The following is a 21621-nucleotide window of genomic DNA, read 5'->3' as shown; positions in this document are numbered from 1 at the left end:
GTGTAACGTAGAACATATTTTGTTTTCCTGTAGATTAAGAAAACTTGCCACTAATCAAAACTTTTTTGCCAACAGATTACGGAGACCTACGCGTTTCTGCCTAGGGAAGCCGTCACGCGTTTCCTGACCGGATGCGCGGAGTGCGCGCGGCGCCCGCGCAGTGCCTCTCCCCCACCTCTTCCCACTCCCTCTCCTTCCCCTACCAGACACCCTACCTACCTCCCATTCCTACCACATTGTACCACCACAGACTACTCTCGAAACTGGGAAAGCGAAATCGACGCCGCGCACTCAAATTACGTTTACGAACCAAAATACACCGAATTACAACCTTTGAAAAAGGTTCAAAGTCCCAAAACCGCTGAAACCGAAGACCCGGAACCTACATACATAGAACTGACTTCGAAAAAAGTCAACGGATTTGATTCAACGCCACTTTTCAATAGAAGTTCACCTGTCGAACCTGCATTTAGAGAAGAACAACCTGTCCAAACGGACCCTGAGATAGACAAGGACGAAAACAGCTTGATAGACGTTGAAGACGTCAGGAATGATAGTCCACTACCTTTGGCATCCAAAAACGACGTAGAACCAGGCGAAATTATTAGTAGAGTTGCTACTGAAAGTACTAAGCTGGTAGAAAATGAAGGAGTTAAGGAAAACTCTAAAATAGTGGAAGTGACTGAGACAAAGACTGAAGTGAAAGAGAAGAAATATAACCCTTTAGATGTTGCAAATTTGACATCTAAAGACCCACCAAAATCTCGTTCTCCGCCTAGAAAGAAATTACTGGCTACTAGCAACGACTGTGTGAGTACATTTGGAAGGTATCCAAGACCTTGGAGACCAGACGGTGGGCTTTATTACGGTGGTGAAGAGGTTGATTATAGCGTGCCGATAACGACTGCATATTTGAAGCATATGAGGAGTATGGCGTACCAGGAGCGCGTCGTTTTGGACAGTAAGGTAAGTAAAGTATCACTTTGGCAGATAATGTTTATGTAAGTTAGCGGTTGCGTTTTGTGGCATCGTTATAAAACCAATATTTGTATTTATATTTACTATAAGTTCTATCATCAGGCACTCTAAATAACAGTGGTGCAAGAAAATAAAAAAAATAAGCGCACCGGTGGTTCGGGAGTTGACAATGCGATTAGCGACTTCAGAAATGGCGGGTTTTAATAGTTACATTTTTTACACGAATTAATTTTTAGTTTATGTATAATTACGTTGTGCGTTCTTGTTAATTTGTTTCCATTAAGCTGATGGCTCTGAAGTCAATGCTTTATAAATAAATGAATAATCAGGAGCTGAAAAAAAAGCGAGAGAGATGAGTGTCATTTGGACGTAATTTTTGAATGTGGAAAAAAACGAAAATTTACTGTATACGTATTGTATGGTTTATATTATTAAACTATTAATAACATCCGGAAGGTGAGGTTTATATGCAGAAGGTACTTCTAATCGTTTTCAGAGACAGTTGTCACACTGACGACCATTGTACGACCGCGTATAAAAATATAAATTTTTGTAAACAAAAAACTTATTTTTCTTGTGGCCGCTAGTTTTCTCTCTGCCCAATACGTGTTGCACAGTTTGCCATATTCTGACATTATAAACTTATGGCGGTTACATGATATTTAAAAGGAGTTAAATGCTACGGATTCTTTCTACATGTTTTCCATTTTTTACACAAGTATATTCTTATTTGACAGATTGTTACCATTTATAATAATGTTTTTATTTGACAACATTGGATCCCAGCGGTTAGCGTTATGGACGATTGATGGGAAGATTAAAGGGATCAACCAATAGAAACCTAGTTTTTTTAAACCGTTTCTGATTGCTTTCAGTATATCCCCGGTGTTAATTTCTTTGCTCTTGTACACACAGTAGAGGTGTTTGTTTGACCCGGTGTTGTTATCTGGTACGTTATTATAATAGATAATAATAATAAAATCTATAATTATATTTTATCTCAAAATTGCGTTATATTAATAAATTATCTTCAAAATTTCGCTATATTTATGTGTCATTCATATACGATTTAATTTCAAAGTGACAGGACAGCACTGTCGCTTTAAAACTGAATAGGTAATATTAATATAACATAAAACCATTTAGATTTTTTGACCATAATACTATGTAAGTTGTCATGTGCGATATGTTATTCCTATTTATGTTAATAGAGTATGTGTTTTGGGCTTTGTGAACTACCAGATTGGGATCTTTGTCTGCTGGCAGGTTGTTGAGAGTATTTATAAAAAATCTGAAGATAATTATGAAATTAATTGGATAAACAAAACGTTAATACCGAAGCTATGTCGCGCCATGTATGATATAAGTATGAGGCGTGAAAATTGTCGTTAGTAAAGTCGAAACCAAACAAAAAGCACTTCCCTTAATAAAATCTTGCCGACACTTAAACAGAACTTATTGGCACACAAAGTGTTAGTAAATTTAATTTGCTGGTTAACTTATTCTACACACCAAATTTAGCACAAAATGTAGTATTTCATAATACGTGGAAAATTTTAGGCAAGCTGGTGAAAATCCAGTTATATGGACACCTCGCCACTGATAGGTATACGATTTGCCGCTTCGAAACGTATGCAAACACTTCAAATGTCAATTTAAAAAAAGTCATCATGAACACGAAATCAGTGTTTCCAATTTTCATTTTCAAATATTCCAAGAGTTAACGAAACGGTCGGACGCGACGACTTATTTACATGATTTTTTTAGTATTATAATATTAAGTCAAAATTAAAGTCACCAAACTAAGAATCAGCATGGATAATTATCCATTATTATTATTATTATTACGATCAATTATTATGATAATTATCAAAGACAATTTATCTTGATAACGCTGAATCCTGTAATAATTGTATTGTATACAATTAATGTGCAAATTATTAACATAGACATAAACCTGTTAATATTTTTTCCTTTTGCCTGCGCACGCTGTTGGTCGTGTAAAAAATGATTACATACAGTTTATTTTCAGTCCAGAAGAGTTTTAAAACAGTTAACCCTTGCGGCATAACTTTTAGAACTGGCAGGCGAGTCGGGACTCTGCGGCCCACAGGCTCGCTTTGAACCTTTGAACGTTATGATTTCTCTCTTGATCAAATATGAAACTTTCGGATTTGGCTTATTGTGGTCGGAGATTATCTAAAATATTAAATGTATTTATGAGCGGGGTCAATGTAAGGTTTACAATAACCAAGGCGCCATTAAACAAAAGCGCTTTTTAATTGCATCAACGCAAGTATTCGATATTATTATTATTAAGGTGGCTTCATTCGGGGCCTATGTCTGTGGGGGCCCCCCCATCACTGCGACCATTGACGATCTATTGTGATCACCACTAATTACAGTTCGGAGCCAAGATCAACAGCATTAGAGAACTGAAAGACTCTCCTGACTCTAACAGTTTTTATGTTCTCTGGTTGTGGCCTGTGCCTACCCAGTATGGAACTTCGTACGCCTATTAGGGGGCAGCACCGGGGAAGGAGATGCACAGGAGTTTCATTCGCCTCGTGGCAGAATCTACATTCTCTATTTTCTCTCTGCCCAATATTTCGACTCATCCGTAGAACAAAGATCTATAGACTACTACAAGACTACTTGTTCTTAGGACATAGTACATTCTTCTTCGCTGTGGATGTCAAATCGACCGTTGCTTGATTTTGTATTTCCGAAATGAAATAAGATATATAAATTCTCAAAACACCTTTACGTAAGCCTTAGTTTGAATAACGTACTTATTCTCTTTTCGCTATATAATCACATTGGACTCTGTTCTTCGGTTGAGTCGATTTGTGTATGTGCTTGTTCAAGCAACAATGCCCTGTTAAGACTCTAGTCAGCATTCTGATGCCGTGTATCCGATAAAGCACGGTGTATAATAATAATAATATAATTAATTTATTTGTGAAAATACAGGTTATATTACAAGCTGACATGTACATAATCTCAGTACACAGTACTAAAGAAACCGACCTTAAAAATTCGTGGAATTACATATATTTGCCAAGTTTTATTGGAATCGGCTACCGGAAAGTGCGCGTAACCATATTCATTCCCTAGTTTGCCACTCTTAGGGTCATATTCTAGAACTCTACTTAATGCTCAAGTCAGGATTTGAGTATGGTTTAAAGCGCTCGAAATCATACTCAAGTCCCTACCATTAGGGTCGTATTTCCAGTGCTTGTGTTTCCAGTGCAATCCTGACTTGAGCATTGAGTAGAGTTCTAGAATACGAACCTTAGAGTTGGAAGATTTCCTTCAAATTTAAATGGAACTACTACTGAGGTACACTCTTTCCAATAAAAAAAAAATCATCAAAATCGGTTCATAAATTATTTAATTATCGCGTACAAAAAAAAACATACAATCGAATTGAGAACCTCCTTCTTTTTTCAACTCGGTTAAAAATAAATATAGTTTTTGTGTCCGATCAAACTTTAGAGGCATACAAATATTGAAGGTATATTGTACATACCCTCACATGCACTTCGACAGCCTAAACCTAAAAAATAGGTACCTAAGTAGATAAACACTTCAATGTGTGCCTTATATTTTACAGTTTTAAAACCTATAGTCAATCTTTTTACTCGAGTACCTTGTGGATTAGGAATACGAAACGATATACCTATAACGCCCTGCGTGTACAGTACAATAACGCATTTGGAGTGCAGAAGGGGCTACCAAGCAGGTGTAGTCCTTCAAGCATGTTTGTGGAGGCTCTTACGGACAGTTTCCAGGCCCTTATGCGGAAGAAGATTGTCTCGCTGTTGAATCGTGTGACGCAAAGTCTGGAAGATATGATGGTCCGCTACTGAAATGCTAGATACAGCAAAAGGGAGTAGCCCAATTTGTAATATAATTTTAATTTTCTGTACTTTTAATTTTATTTTGTGATTTTCTAATCTTGATTTAAATTTTATAACTGAAATTTGTGACATTGAAAAGATTAAACCTTTTAATTTTGTATTTTTGTTAATTTGAATTCATTGTTCATAATTGTTTAATTCTATTTTAATTACTATTTTAAAAATTATTGAATATTTTCAAAATTATGAAGTGTATTTTCTTAGACTTAAATTTAACTCTATGCCGCTTGCAATACGAACGGGCCAAAGTCCAAAGTGTCAAGCTTGATGTGCTCTTGACTGTACTATGGTCTACGGATTGTTATTATTATTATCTATATTAACTGACTAATATTAATATTAGCACCTAAATTAATACAATATCTCTATCAAGAACTTTTCTGTGAATGACCAGAAGAGCCCCTAGCGGTCACAATAAGAAGTAACAATATTTCGTATACAAGAACATTACGCGGTATAAAGCTACTACTGTCACAGTAAACTGGAATGACACTTCATAATATGGTACCCTTGGTGTAATAAAGCCACTTTTGATCATACGTCAAAAGTGCTTTTAACAAGCCCCGAAAAGTAAATAAAAAATGATATTCAAAATATGAATTCGATATTCTAAGCTACGAAAACTGTTGTGCAAATAAAAATACGAAAATAATCGAACGATATACTGAAAGTTCCGAAAACTCTTTCCGACATAATACTACTTACTCTACCTACTTAATCTTTATTTTACCGAAAATTATTATTAGCCATTTTTATCGTCAATTATAATATAATTTGACCTGAAAATATGTTTGGTAACGTAAACAAATACGCTTCTGCTTTTTCATATATTAACCTAACCTAACTTACTTTTGTGTGTAGAATCTTTAAACCTCTCTACTGAAAACTTGTCATATCACGTTAATAAATACGTTTGAGTTTTAAAACTTTCAATTTCTGTAATATTTTCTTTTATTCCCTATTGATGATATAACACTGCATGTTTTTAACTTTTGCGTGAAAATTGCTCAAAAACTTCTAACCAATCTACTAGGTTCGCATAAATCGGGTAGCACCTGACGTTTAACCCAACGTGAGCCCGAGGGTGCGCGATTGATTCCAGCGAATGTGCCACACAAAGGACTTTAGCGTCACGCCATAATCGGGCGCCGCATCTTTTCTAACTCATTTTTCTCGACCGGGGGTGGGGGTGGCAAAGGGCGGGAGTTTCATCAGCCCAAGGGGGCGTCACGGTATTAGACAAGACACAAAAACGATGCCCGACGGAGAAGTGGGCAAGTACACTTTCTGATGACGGTGTTTTTTTGATACGACGCGTACTTTTCCTGAAGGATAAGTAGGATATAATGCGAGTGGGTTTTTGCGAGGTTTTATTTGGGGAAGGTTGATAGATATTTTAGATGTTCAGTGTTGAAATTATACAAATATACAAAGTGATTTGTAAAATGCTAACAACATCGCAGGCATTGGCGGATTTGCCCTAAGGCCCAGAAGGCCTAGGCCTAGGGTGGCCAGATTTTAAGGGCGGCCAATCGTGACAAAAAATTCACTGACGATAACAAGAAATAACCGAAATTGCTTAGATATTGGAACTCCCTTCCGGCACATGTCTTCCCTCCCTCTTATGATATGGGGTCCTTCAAACGAGGCGTGAAGAGGCTTATTGTAGGCAGGCAGGGTGGAGGTGGCTAGTGCAGTGAGGATTCCATCGCTGCACTAGGTTCCTTCGCGTTTGGATACCACTTTCCACTTAACATCAGGTGGAGTGGAGTCATTTGCCTGTCATGTATAAAAAAAAAAAAAAGAAAAAAAAAAAAGATATTCTAAAGGCCCACGCAGATTATGGCGAGCCGCACTGTACCACGTCGTATAGCAATAATCTACCTAAATCACTTTCGTACATTTTATGCATAAAATATGGATATGTAGCAATGTAATGTATAATAACGTGTATATTTATGTAATTTCTACACTGAATATCTAAAATGTCTATCAACCTTCCCCAAATAAAACCTCGCAAAAACCCACTCGCATTATATCCTATTTACCGATATTGTACAGAGTTAAAAATAAATAAATTAACGTCAAAAGTAAAAGTGTAATAGTTATTCATCGAATAAATAACCAGAATTAGAGACGAAATGTCATTTAATTTTTTTTAAAAGTATTTTGCCATACCACTACGCTGACAACTGCGCTCCGACTGGCCAGCCCGAATTCGAAACAATGTGACGAGTGTCGTCAATTGTTTCGCTTAAAATCTACCGGTTTAACTAGAGCTTTGCTGTAATGGACGAAAATTGAAAAATTACATAATTTAATATCTAATTACCGTTGAAATATGGTTCCGTTTGTTTTGTAATTAGATGTTTTGCTGTTTTTTTTTCACCACCGAACGGAACAGGCCTCCATAGTTAGAGATATTATCTTTATTACAATAAACTCAGAATATTTTTGGAATATACGGAAAAATTCACACAGGTCAGTTGCTAGCGCTGTACTATTTCAGTTTTCTAATTTGTTATTTCAGTGCAAAAGTGATATAAGCCTCATTCATTTGTCTGATGACTTGCCGGGGATGGATGGCCCTTATTTCGTCCCTATTTCTGGTTATATACTCGATGTTGTTATTAGGTTTGTAAAATACTAACAATCTCACAAGTCAATGATACAAACATCATAAACAACAATTTTTGTTCCATGTATTTTAAGAATTAATCCGATTTTACTTTCATTCAAAAGTAAAAAAAAATATTTAAAAACAGAAATACAGATCCAATTCTTTTAAAGGAAGTGGAACAAAAGTAATTGTTTATGATGTCTGTAGTATGGTCCTGCGAAGTTTTCAGCATTTTACAAATATAATAAAAAATCTAATAAAAAAGGCGCGATACAAGTTGACGACTGCAATTTTGTTAAATTACTTTAGGTGCAGTAACGAGATATTTCAATGAGTGAATTTTATTCATTTTGATCCTTAGTATATGTACTATTAAAATCACAAACATGTCATTTTCGGAAGAAAATTTGCTCACAACGTTAACAAAAAGTTCATATCCGCCGTTTTCCCTATAGCCCTTGCGAAGGGTCAGTCTCAAGACCGTAAGAGGGTATCCCTGCGACCCCCAAAAGTGCCTACCCCTTGGTGCGACTTGTAAGATTGATTGGGGCTCCCACAGTCCATTGCCGACCCCCCTTGCGGGTTTCGACCCTCCGCCTCCCTCCTTTTTCTCGGGCACTAGGGGGTTATGTTGGGATATAGAGAATCTAGATTAGTTTTTATTATGATTACATTGCGTAATTGGGGATTGATTGGTGGTGAAGACTTATGTTGTTTTGATGATAGTATCTTATGCTAAGAATGTTGTTTTGTGAAAAATATGTTTATCTATTTCGACAAGCAAAAACCGGGATGGATTAAAAAAAATCTAAGTTCCCGTATACTATTTCGTATACTACCACGTTTTTGCTATCTGTTATATAATTTACTTTCCATCCAAAGGAAGACCGCCTCATTTGCCAAAACTGTCTTTCGTTTTTATTTTTTTTTGTGTTTGTTTTCATTTTGGTGTGCAATAAAGAAACATTTTATAAATGAAATCTTTAGTAGCAGTAGAGCTCCTTGTAAACGAGTTCGTCCAGGGAAGAACTGCCACCTTACCTATTTCTGCCGCCAAGCAGTAATGTGAACATTTCTGCGTTCCGGTTTCGAAGGGTAAGGTTGCTGGTGAAATTACAGGCACATGGGACTGGCCAACTTAAGTTTCAGGGTGTAGGACGCAGTGGCATTGCCCCTCAGATCTTTGTGAGATTAAAGCTCTGAGTGGCACTGCAATTGTTAGGGACAGGCGTGTCGCTTACCACCAGGTGCACGACTTATTCGTCCCGTCACTTAGTATAATCAAAAATAAATAAATAAAGCAGACACTCATAGCCCCGCATTAAGGAAACGCGAGTGCCATGGACGAGAGAAATAAATGTAGGCCATACAAATAAAGTGACCGTTTGGCCACGGATGCAGTTTACAACCACGTACAGCGCAAAAACATAATCGGATTGGAAAACACATTTCTGTTTAATATTCTTTGACACATACCACTTCCATTTGCCCGTACCCCGTGCCCCGTAGGTATAGCCCCCCTTTTTTCCTACAGGGGCTGTTAATAACAACGGGCTATTTTATTCGTCGGCCACTTGCGGCGTGCAACGGCTTTGATGTCCGAGATTAGAAGTTTGTTTGGCTTGGTTATTGTACATCGCTATGTTTGATGTGGACCGTGGACCGTAAAAAGAACAGTATGTCTACAGGGTATCGTTAAATGTAAAAGAGACTTGGCTGTACAATTTGAATCAATGGATGTAGAGTGGAATAATTTAATTTTGATTTTGTCCGAAAAGGCGTATTTACATAGTTCGACGTGGGATTAGTTTTCGTCAACGTTGTACATTATGTCCATTAACACGGTAAGGTATGAATTGATATCTGCAGGGCTCAAAATCATCAAGGTATTTTTTTTATTTATTTCTTTTGGAATTAAAAAAAGGTTTCTTAACTAAACATAGTCCTTTAAAACTGTATGAATATATTAACTGCAGAATCGAAACGAGTTTCAATTAAGTAAAAAGTTACAAACTGACGCTCAACGTGTTTAAAAATACTTAAATAAAATAATTCAACAAAAATCTAAATCGTATATTTTATTATCTTAAATTATTTTCTCTGATAATTGTCATGATAATTATCATAATAAATATTATCATCATAATTATAATTATCCAATATATATCCATGCTGATTCAAAGTTTTATCTCTTTAATTTTTTACTCAAAATGTGAGGAAACTAAATAGAAAAAGAAAAATCTTTGGGAAAACGAGACATTGACATTCGACATGCTTGGATTCGTCTTGGATATCTAGAGTAGATATTGATCATGATAATTATCATTTCGAATCCTGCTTGATTGTTATCAAGGACAAGCTAGCTATGCAGCAATTTTCGTTATTCTTTGTATACAGAATGTCCATACGCTGTAAAATTTTCTAATCAGTAGAAATCGGAATACGGAGTACATTTCATTTCTATGTGTATTACAGAAGTAATACACATAGAGTAGAAATGTAAAATAAAAGATAGACAAATTGAGTTCTAAGGCTTTCGCGCTTGCTCCACATGAAACTATTTTTGCTGCTCTAAATTCCGTATATTGTGTTATTTCAAACAAACCAACATTTCGGGTCCTTTACACGTCCGGTTTTCACGACTGCCTGAGAGATGGTAAAGTCATGTCTAATTTTAATGCAAACCACCTAATTTTTTAGCTACCAAAGGTATTATAATTAACTTATTTTTAATTTTTTGAACAACATTCCAGTATACGCTACGTACGTTTTATAAAATATTTTATTTCATTTTAACAATATGAATTTTTATGAATTTAAATTTATTATTAATTAATCATGTACTTGTAATATTTAGTAAATCATTATGTAACCTAAATTGGAATGCAATTTTTCGGTGTTTGTATTTGTTTGTTGTCCGAAAACACAAATGCATGCGATTTACATCCGAAATATAGTTTCATTTCCTAGAAAAAAAAATAGACCAGTTATGATTTGTCATAGCGGTAAGCGATAACATTTAGAACAGCACGGGTGACATCATAAAAATAATAGGCTCTTACCAATTACACCCGATTGAGTTACAAGTCTTCCTGTGACACTCCCCTTTCGAAAACCTATTTATCCTGCATCTAATTCGACCTTGTACCATAACGCTGTACGTCCTACTACAGAGCACAGCTCTCCTCTTAGGGGACATGCGACCTTGAACATCGCATAATTAAGTTTCGATCGATTCTTCTATTTATTAACGCGAGGGTCTTTTTGGGCCCCCTAGCTGTGCGAAGGGTTAATAATTCTGAATTCAAAATAAACCATACGTTGCTCCGTCACACAACTTTAATATTTAATTTTATTAGTTTTAGAGTTCCTTTTTCTGTTTATTGAGTTGGAATAATTGCAAGCACGTGTTGAGGGGACGACATTTCTTGATTGTTATAGTTAAGTGGGTCACATGAGATTTGTTGATTTTCATAGTAAAGTTATCATTATTTTGTATGGATGAAGGTTCTAATATGTTCATGGCATTAAGTTAAGGACATAATATGCTAACTACGCTTAATACAGAAAAAAAAATCTCTCCTAGATTAGGTACAAAATTCCGTTGAAGGTCGCGCCCGAAGGCATCCTGCCTATTCTGCAGGCAACATTTTCCCTTTGAATGGCTAATACATGTTAAGCGTTTATGATATTGCCAGTAACAACCTAGTCAGTGTAGGAAGGCCTGTGTGTGCAAGTCTTTATGAGAAAATTTCAAGTTGAATTATTTTAGTGTTAGATTTAAAGGCATTATTTAATTATTTTGTTAGATAAATACATTATGATGTTAATTATAGATGTATACCCAAATTCGTTAGTATATTAAAATGTATACATGTGATTCAGACCCAGACGATATATTATTAACACGTAAACGCCTAGTACTCACTATAATGAAAATATCGCATTCAACTTTAGCATTACATGTATATTTTCTTAACATTAGAATTCTTTGTGAGAGAGTTTGTCCAGGGAAATACCATCTTGTCTATTTCTGCCGCTAAGCAGTAATGTGAGCTATATTGCGTTCCGGTTTTGAAGGGTAAGGGTACTGGTGATATTGCAGGCACATGGGACGTGTCAGCTTATGTCTCAGGGTGACAGGCGCAGTGGGAGTGTGTGGGGTACTGCAACTGCTATGGGCTGCATACTAGCTTATTCCTGAAGCATGTAATTATATTTAGTACATTCTAATGTACATTGAGCGTTTAGTATTTTTCGCATTGTAATGTTCTGGGCATCGAGTATATAACCAGAAATAGAGACGAAATAAGGGCCGTACATTCCTGATAACTTATCAGTGATACATGACTTATGAATATCAACTCTTGTTTGCACTGAAATACACACATCCGCCAACAACTGACCTGTGCGTACGTTTCCGTATTTTTCCAAAAATATTTTGTATTTATTTTAATAAAGATAATATATCTAACAATGGCGTTTTGTTCCTTTCGCTGATGTGGGGAAAAACAGTAAGACATCTAATTACAGAACAAACGAGATCAAATTTCATCGGTAATTAAATATTTCGTCCATTACAGCAAAGCTCAAGTTAACTGATCAATTTGAAGTGAAACAATTGATTCAAATTCGGGCTGGCCAATCGGAGCGCAGTTGTCACAGTAATGATATGGCAGAATAGTTTTCAAACAAATTTAGTGACATTTCATCTCTATTTCTGGTTATAAACTTGATGGTTCTGGGTCTTAGGAGGTTAAGGAAATTGCTTTCGTTGACTTTCCGGCCGTCATCGACATCGACAATTTTGTAGGTTTAAAAATTTGGATGTTTTTACAGCATTGCTTTAGAATGGTAAAAGTTTTGATGTCAAATTGTTGTTTGTTTTTTATTATACATGTATAATTTAAGCTTAAGACTGTATACAACCTCAAATGGCTTTGGTTCATTCCCATCCGCATAACTAAGTATTGAATCAATCACTTTGAAAAAAATATATATTAAAATTGAGAATATACACCGATTACATACATACCAGACGCTATGACAACATGATTCTTAAAAATTTTCACGTTAAAAAAAACACAAACTTATGCACGTACTTACTTAAACACTTACTTTATATATACCAACAGAACACGTATAGTGTACGATATACATTTTCCAAATGGCTGTAATTTCGTTTGTAAAAAAGAAATCTGAAATAGCGCCAGTGTTCCTTCCGCTCGACCTAAGCAAAATGTTATTAGTACGGGAAAACTTTGAATTCGAGCTGTGGTAGTATCGATTCTGATAATTCATTTTAAATGTCTAATTAAGAGGCACTTTCTTTTTAAAACGCTCTGTAATAAAAATTACTATTTGGCACGTAAGGTTCTTGACCTGCAGAATTAGAAATGTAACTATTTTTTCGGATCTAAATAGCGTATTTGTTGCGTAGAAAATCATGATCAGCTTTCTAATTTTTATAACATATTTTTCATCATATGTCCGGCAGTTGTCAGTAATAATATATTATTGAAAATGAAAAAAGCGCCGGAAACGTTGGTTTCTTTGGAAAAAAATATAATACGATCTATATCCAAATAACGTAAAAAACGGTAGTCAAGTTCGTGCGCAGGTCATCATTATGTCTAAATCTGCTAAATATATTTAGCCAAATTCTCGGGAACTGCAGTGCCATCACTTGGCTACTGTAGTCGAGATAGGGAACTTATTTGCCCGGTCTGCCATACGATATTTACACACTTGGGACTTTTTATCATTCCTATCGTTAGCGACATGAAGACGGAATTAAATGTCGAACAGGCGTAATTTAATTTCATATATTCGACAAATAATTATAATATTTATCTTTTGACATCAATCACGTAACTCACTACACCCCTGACGCATAATTCGGGGCTCCTTGTATTCTTGTTTAAGCTGTTGTTTAGTTTTAGCATTTAACGCTGAAGATTCAAAGTGGCTAGAATTATATGTCCAGGCGTATATTTTGACGGAATAAAAATTGACATTGTGCTATATTGTGATGTCAATTCGACAATGACGACATACAAAGAAACAAAATGCTAATGTAGAACTTGGTACTTGGTGTAACGGGCTGGTGTCCGCAACTCGACGACAAGGCGCCTATTTTGCGTGTGGTTGCTAATGTAGAAATAGCTAAGCAGATTTTGTTTTCTGTATTATACACATACCCCACACATCCCATTCGGAAACAAACGATTTTATCGTTTGAACTTTGTGTCGTAATAAATAAAAAAAAAATGTTTCGTACTGCAAAGTATGTCTCACCAGGAGTTAACCTAAAACAATATTTCGGATCCATTACAGTTTTATTATTACGACTACATTATTATTAATACTCAATCCTTAATAATAAACTATATGGTAGCTTGGTGGATCTAGGTGGCTATATTTTTTTTTGGTTAGAATGCTGTTTTTGCGGCGTTGCGTGTAGTCACGTCGTGCCGGAGTTACTAGGCGCTCACACTAGGCAAGGAGGTGGGTGGCCGCCTTCTGCCATGTGTGCTAGTGATGCGGCACACTTATGATGTTGACACCGAAAATCTTATCGAAACCATTGGGCTATATCGTCACATTTTGCAGGAATGGACATAACTTAAAATTGCTGCAGAAAAAAATATAAATTTCATGTTCTATGCTTTATTCTAAGATCATATCAATAATGGAGCCCGTTTTCTCGAATTTCAGTCGCCAAGGATCCGATTTGATGGCAATGACTCGATAAAACAATATTGAAAACAAGATATGCTTGAAAATCGCGTGTCTTTACGTCATGTTTTAATTTTCAAAGGACTGTTTGACATTAGACTCGTTGTATATTTAGTAGCAGTAGAGCTCTTCATGAATGAGTTCCACCAGGGAAGTACTGCCACCATATCTATTTCTGCCGCCATAGCTATTCGTCCCGTCACTTGGTACTATATAAAAATAATTAAATTAAATATTGTAAAGAAAATGTTACTTCGTTTTGCGAACGTTAAGGGCGGTGTAGAATTTGCCATACAAAATTTGGCAAATATTTTATGCGGCAGCGACAACTCGACGCTACGAGGCACAGTATTGCCAGTTTTAGTTGTCATATCTATCGAAACCAGTTTCGTAGGTGGCGCATCGTCTATGAGCTCTTAGTTTAAGTTCATTTTATTGTTTCTGGTTATATACATTAGCTATTTCCAAAATTTCACTAGAAAGTTATATTACTAATTTAATGGCCGTTCTTATAAAAGTTCGACAAAAATTTACCAGCTAACAAGCCTGCAGAAAGTTGGTATTTTGAAGTTTTCGCATGAACTTTGTACGAAGACTTCAACGGCGATCATCCCTAGCGCCACTGAATTTACCGAGGCGCCCTGCAGGCGGCGAGCACGACTAATTCCCTTAAAATTCTCGCTGTATGCCCCTGCCCGCCTGGTAGCGGCGGTAAGTAGGGTAAATGACAGCGGGGTGGCGCCGCCTCCACCCGCGCTAAGGGTTTAACCAACTACTATTCGCTACAGTTGCGCTAGTCGATGCGTCTTTGTTTTGGATACGAGGAACTCATTTGGTATGGAGAATTAGGACTGACTACCCCTATGCGGCTATAAGCTAAAGTCTATCTAAGTGAAGTAAAGCAAACATACTGTAATTCAAAGATTAATTTTAAATAACACTACTTCTTCTTGACGACGTGTCCGCCTCAGCCTATGGGATTTCGGGATTCTGTCTTTTAGGAGTTGTCTTTAAATTTTATTTAATAACTCTGTATAAGATCGAATATGTTTAAATTTGTTTTGGAAAACTGAACCCTGTTGGTTTATTTTTATAACTGGTCACGTACAAGTCCAGTAAACCTAAGTAATCTTTTCATTTATCTCATTTTCCAAGTAAATGACGTAATATTAATACAAATAGTATACCAGGGTAGCATAACCTCGCGGCGGTGGGCGGTGGCGGCTGTCAGTGCAGATTATATAGGGTTGAGTGTGCCGACGGCTCCCGCGGGTGCCTCGCACTTTGATACCAGAGAAGCACATATGTGGCTAAGTAGTAGACGGTATGCGGTGAAGCAGATTTCGATATTTGAAAAGAGAATACTCGTACTACCGTACTCATATTATATTATGGTGACTAAGTCATCAGCAAAATAAATGTAAATATTAAAAGTTATAGATTTTCCGACTCTACAGAAGGATTTTATCATCATCAAATTTTCGTATTTTTGGAAAGCAGAATGTACGCGTTAAATAAAGAAGGTTTTTGACTTACATTGCTAGATTCATGGTATACTTAACTAAAACTATACATCTTCGTCATCCTTTAGCATTAAAAATCTTTTCTACTAGAGAGCAGGTCCTATCGTAACGTAGAATCTTCTAGAGCTAGCAAGAACAATCTTCATAAAATAAAACTACCGCATCCATAGTTTCCCATTATCGTTGGCAACAGCATCCTCTCGCGTCTACACAGGCCGGGGTCGGCCTTTAGTAATGATTTACGCACCCTTAAAACATTTATTGGTTACCTCCGCCAGGCTTATGTGACCCTGGTACCTTGTGGTGTGACCTTTTGCTTTAGGGAGGTCAGAATACCTTATATTATTTAGTCCACTGCTACACATAGTTCCACAAAAGTGCCGCACTTCCCATATCTTCGAATCAATAACGCTATAATGTGGTAGAGAGCACTTTATGACAAAATAGTGCTCTCCGATTGGCAAACTTTAAATTGAATTTTGGTAAGTGCAGCGGTGTAGGCTAATGAGATATAAAATTGTAAATACTTATAATAGATATAAATTTACTAATTAAAATTGTTATTAGAAGAACTCGCCTAATTTTACGGAACAGTATTGCTAAAAAATTACATTGATAAGTAAAATATATTCATTCTAAAACGACAGTCTGCAGTGTCTAAAGTTGTAAAAGGGAGACGCATTTGCTCATCTCTTTGATTGACTAAGTCGCAATCTAACACCAACTAGAAATCTAGAACGAACGTCACCAGAAAATGTAGCAGAAACATATAGCGAGTCCCATGAATTTTTATATGAAATAAAAAAGAAGAAAAACACGAATATACGCTGGCAACCACGTTTGCTAGTTGTTATTTATTCGTGATAAAGCAAAGAAAGAAAAGTCATAAAGGTTATTCTATAAGACTCTATATCACACGCAAAATAGGCGCTTTGTCGTCGAGTTGCGGAAACCAGCCCGTTGCACCAAGTACCAAGACTCTATATCTTTCATATTTATTTGACTATTGAGAAGTTTAGTTGCTAATGTTCCTAGCTCTCCTTTTGCATACTGCAATATTATCCACCCCAATTTCACATAATCACTTGAACCAACTTGTAATAATAAACCGCATAGAACTTTCGACGAACAACAATGGCGTTGTTCAGCCTTCGGCCTATAAAGTTTTGTCACGTGAATCGATGTGTTTTACCTCGTGATACTCGTGATTTTCTAGAAAATTCTTTATCAAAATCAACCTCGCTTGATCTTCAGGTACTTATAAGGAAACGTGTAATTAATTTGCGTATTGTAGGTTTCTTGGCGATCATGGAAGTATGTTAGATAATTGAAATCGTCTTTGTGAGTTTCGAGCTGTTTGGTTAAAATTTTGATTGTTAATGGAAATCACGTTTACTCTCATCTCAATTGTGACTTATAATGTAATTTATTGCTTCTGGAATATTCATTTCACTTCCCTTAATCGCTCGCGGTACTAAGTCGGTGTTTAAAGAAAATTAGAGAATTGTTTTATGTAACTTTAACACGCTGTTTAAAAAAATAACTTGCTTACTGGATTTGTTTTATGCATTTCACTTTTTACAATTTCAGTTACTCTACAGTTTTCTTTATCCCACACTGTAGGTTGATAGACGTGGCGGCGAAACTTTTTCTAGGGCCCCTATTCGGGCCGCGCGAGGAGGGAGCGGGTTTCTATTAAATAATCATTTCGGGCTTCGCGCACCCTATTTAGCTGCACGAATTAATAGTTTCGTGTTATGCTATCCTGGTACTTTGGAAATATTTTTCGCTTATTGTTGATGACTGTAAAAAAAATCACACACACGCGGCATCATAGCGGCATCACATCCTACAATCCTTCATGTTAATTGGTGTAGTTTTCAGTATACATGTTTTATTTACCACGTGTCCGTGGAGTTTTATGTGAATTTTCAAGTGAGTTCTCTTTCTCAGGTCGTTTCGAATACTTTTCAAGGAAAGTTGAAAAAACTGCATATCTCACGTTGAAATCGGTACTATCACTAAATAAAAAAAAAATTTTTGGGAACTAAATAGATGCTCTGCTTATGTCAGGGTTCGAACTGATTTACCTCCCAAAAAAAAGGGTTCCCAAGGAGCACACTTTATACGCCTTAAATTTATCTATAAACATTCTTAATATGGTATAGATTTAGATAATAGTTCTCTATAAACGGTTTTAGAAAAAAGAAATTGTTCTTATAGACTTATTTCACTCAAGTCAAAATTTTAAAACCTTCTTAATACCAAACAACTTAATTAAGTGTAATCTCTCTTAAGGTTTGCTCTTATAGTCCTTATTTTAAGTTCATCTGTAGAACAAATGATTATTTTTAGTAAAATTGTTCATCAAAATTGTTGTGATACACATCCAGTAAAGTCTATTAATATATATTTAAGTTTTCTATAAATATTTAAAACCGCAAATCGATAACTGTATTTCTATTAAATTTATATTTTATACATAAATATTTAAAATTTAGCCACCGCATTACTTTAATGACAGGCGAAAAGTGATGTATCACTTTTCACAATGTATTTAAACTCGCACGTCAATTCGCGCTTTCTAACCGATTAAACATTGCGCGAAAAAGTCAGAAATATTTATATCTAATTTCGCTATGTTGCAATTTTGATAGTTTATATTTTGTAAGCCATTAAACTTGACATCTATTAGTATTAAGAGAATTGCGTCTTATGTTTGTAATGCTCTAGTATTTTGGTTTTCAAATAGTATTACTAAGAAAACTATCATAGACTATAAATTATCTAAAAACTGTCTACAAGACTAAATAAAAACAGTCTACATTCTACAAATGGTCTTGTAGCATTCTAGAAGCGTTACTTGAGAAAAAAGATAAGAATCACTCTTAAGACTACCTACAGATAGTTTCTCAAAGCACTCTTGTGATCTACTAATAAAGTTGTGCCCACTTTTACTTTAAATTATCTAGAAACCTTCTTCGAGATATCTTGAGGGAATTTGAACTCTTAAAATATTCAATCGAATTAAATTCTATTATAATTATCACTATGATAATTATGACGATAATGATTTGTTTTGATATTAATAAAATCAATTAAAACAATAAAATGCTACCGCTTGCAATGTCGCGCTACATGTTTGTGTCGAAATAAACACGTTTGGATACGTAGAGACGTGTTCAAAAGAAAAACGTCAAATTTCTACTTAAGCGGTATTGTTTCCTAAGCGATAATATTCAAAAGACTGCGAAGTTTTTTGGAATAGGTGAATAAAAACGACTAGCAGAAGTAAGACGAAAAATAGCAACAGCTCACACGTTAGTAACAAATGGGAACGGAAAAAAAGATTATTTCTAAAATAGTTCCATAACAGCACACCCACGGGTCGACCTATCTAGAGGGCTCAAGCCCTCTTTACCTCCCCCTCTCACCCGCAGGGAGGGACGGGATCTCTTAATTGTTGTCACATGTGACTTATTTCGATATTGACGTTTTCAGTATTTGGACTCTATAGCAACGATCATGGTAAAATCATTTATTTGTCGTAGGTACGGACAACGGCACATCAGACTACACATTTTTGTTCGAAAATCGCCTCCAGTGCAACAGAACAAGACACGTCAATGTGTAGCTTGGTGTGCTGGCGTGTGTACATACGATAAGTCGTATAACCACTTACGTGAGCGTGGGTCGTATGTGGGTTTATATCGACGATGTTTTTTTGTGATATCAAATGATGGGACGAACAGGTCGTGTGGCGTCCAGGCGGTGATAAGCAACACGTCCATAGCAGCTGCAGTGCCACTCAGAATTTTAAATCGCTAAGACTCCCGTCACCTTGAGATCGACTACTATGAACCTCCAATGAACACTACGTCAACATTTTCCTCCCCAAATTTTGTGAAAAAAAGAAACAAAAAACAAAATTAGAAAAAAACAACATGAATTTTGTGAAAAAAATACTTGGCATATTGTTCATTAGAGGCATCGAGATATAAGTTGACAAGTCCCATGTGTCTGTAATTTCACAAGCAGCCTTACCCTCCGAAACCGAAACGCAGTTATCCTCACATTACTGCTTAGTGGTAGTATAAGTCTGGATGAATTCTTTCACAAACAGCTCTACTGCTATTAAAAATAGTGACGTCAAAATAAAAATGAGTTTTTTGTGACATGCAATACAATGAAATAAAATCGAAAATACACATACATAGGACTGAGTACATAGCCCTCGCTGATATTCTACGATAGTCCGTAATACTTAAAAAAGAAACAACAAACACAACGTATTATATCATATTATATTTATGCTTAAAAAAGTCTAAATTAAAATTTTGTTGTACCTCCTCTTTTTAGTTTCATTCGCGTCTCTGGAGTATAGAATTTGTGTTATTGATATATTCATCATTGACTTTTGGACATTCTTTATGGACATTTATTATGATGATTTATGATATGATTATTAGCTACAGTTACAGCTGTCAAATCGCGACAATGTATGTTTTTTCTGTTTCCTTATCAGTTAGTGGTTAATGTTAAGTCCCATTACGCAAAGGGTGGGGCTTGGTGACTGTAATACAGGTGAAATACCTACATCTTGAGATATATACAAGTGTTTTTTTATCATACCAAGTAGTGGAACGAACAAGTGGTGCACCTGATGGTAAACTAAACGCCTATCCGTAACAGTTGTAGTTTTATTCAGAGCTTTAAATCGCAAAGATCTTTTGGACACTGCAACTGCGCCCGTCACCCTGAGACACAAGTTGACAAGTCCCGTGTGCCTGAATATCACCAGCACCCTTACCTTTCCAAACCGGAACGCAGTAATGCTGACATTACTGCTTGGCGGCAGAAATAGGTAAGCTGGCAGTACCCTGGACTGGAATTACAATATGCCTATACTTTTTTAGACCTTTTCTGACATAAGATGTACCTCGAGGTACGTAGGTAATTTGGGCCAAAACTGAACACTTTAGTGAGTATATTTGTGAGTTTAGTTTCATGGATTTTGTTTTCCCATTTGCCCAGAAACCCTTGTAATTTCTTAATAAACGTTTTGCCCAGAAACGATAAGGATTCCGGTCATGCCCTCTCAATTTTTGCTTCACCGATTAAATTGTGTTTCCAGAACCTTCTATGTAACGTGTAGTGCTTATCCAGCTGAGCCTTAAGGGCGACAAAACGAGAACACCTATTCACGATTTAGTGCAGCACGTAAATAAACGCTTATGGGAACCAACTTAGTAGCATCGAGAGCAGAACTTCACTTGCAATGTTGCCTGTGAACCGCCACTCGTAACATTTTAAAGATTCGGATTTAGAATGAGAACTTTTTTCTGATCTAAATACCGTATATTTGTTTTTTCAAACCTCTCGGGACTTTTATAGGTTCCATAGCCACGGCTAACTGACATGGTAAAGTCATCAAGTAGTTAATTATAACAGGTTAATGACTTTACTGTCCGCTAACTGAGATGGTTAATTAGAACTGATTGATGACTTTACCATGTCACTCCGGCGCGACCATGGGACCCGTAAAGGATCCGAAGCTGAGAAATTACGGTCCGAAATGTCACAGGTGTCCGAAGTGTCATTTTATTTCTAGATGTACAAGCTATATTCGTGTTTTTGCGGATTCTTCTTTTTAATATATAATATCCACACTAATAATAAATGCCTGCTTAATAAATATATCGCACTGCTATTATCATAGTGTTGTAACTCAAAATATGTGAAATTTAATATTATTTCATTACTGAACGTAAACGATATTAGAATATTCTAAGAAATAACCAAAAGATATCTACTTAACTCAAAATGAGACATACTTTAT

At 36.0% G+C, this 21621-nt stretch overlaps 1 protein-coding gene across 4 annotated transcripts in view; it reads left to right on the top strand.

Moving 5' to 3' along the window:
* LOC113239761 (nucleolar protein 4) overlaps positions 1 to 21621 on the top strand; it is a 221885-nt gene that overhangs the window by 99317 nt on the left and 100947 nt on the right. For all 4 annotated transcript variants that reach the window (XM_026476866.1, XM_026476865.1, XM_026476863.1 and 1 more), the window contains exon 4: positions 76 to 966. In XM_026476866.1, the coding sequence (XP_026332651.1) occupies positions 76 to 966 (891 nt within the window). The remainder of the gene's footprint in view (positions 1 to 75; positions 967 to 21621) is intronic.

This window comes from Hyposmocoma kahamanoa, unplaced genomic scaffold, assembly GCF_003589595.1.
Source record: "Hyposmocoma kahamanoa isolate Upper Pololo Valley unplaced genomic scaffold, ASM358959v1 116, whole genome shotgun sequence".
Taxonomy (NCBI): Eukaryota; Metazoa; Arthropoda; class Insecta; order Lepidoptera; family Cosmopterigidae; genus Hyposmocoma; species Hyposmocoma kahamanoa.
Note: the sequence above shows the minus strand (reverse complement) of the source record. Positions and strands in the feature narration are given on the sequence as shown.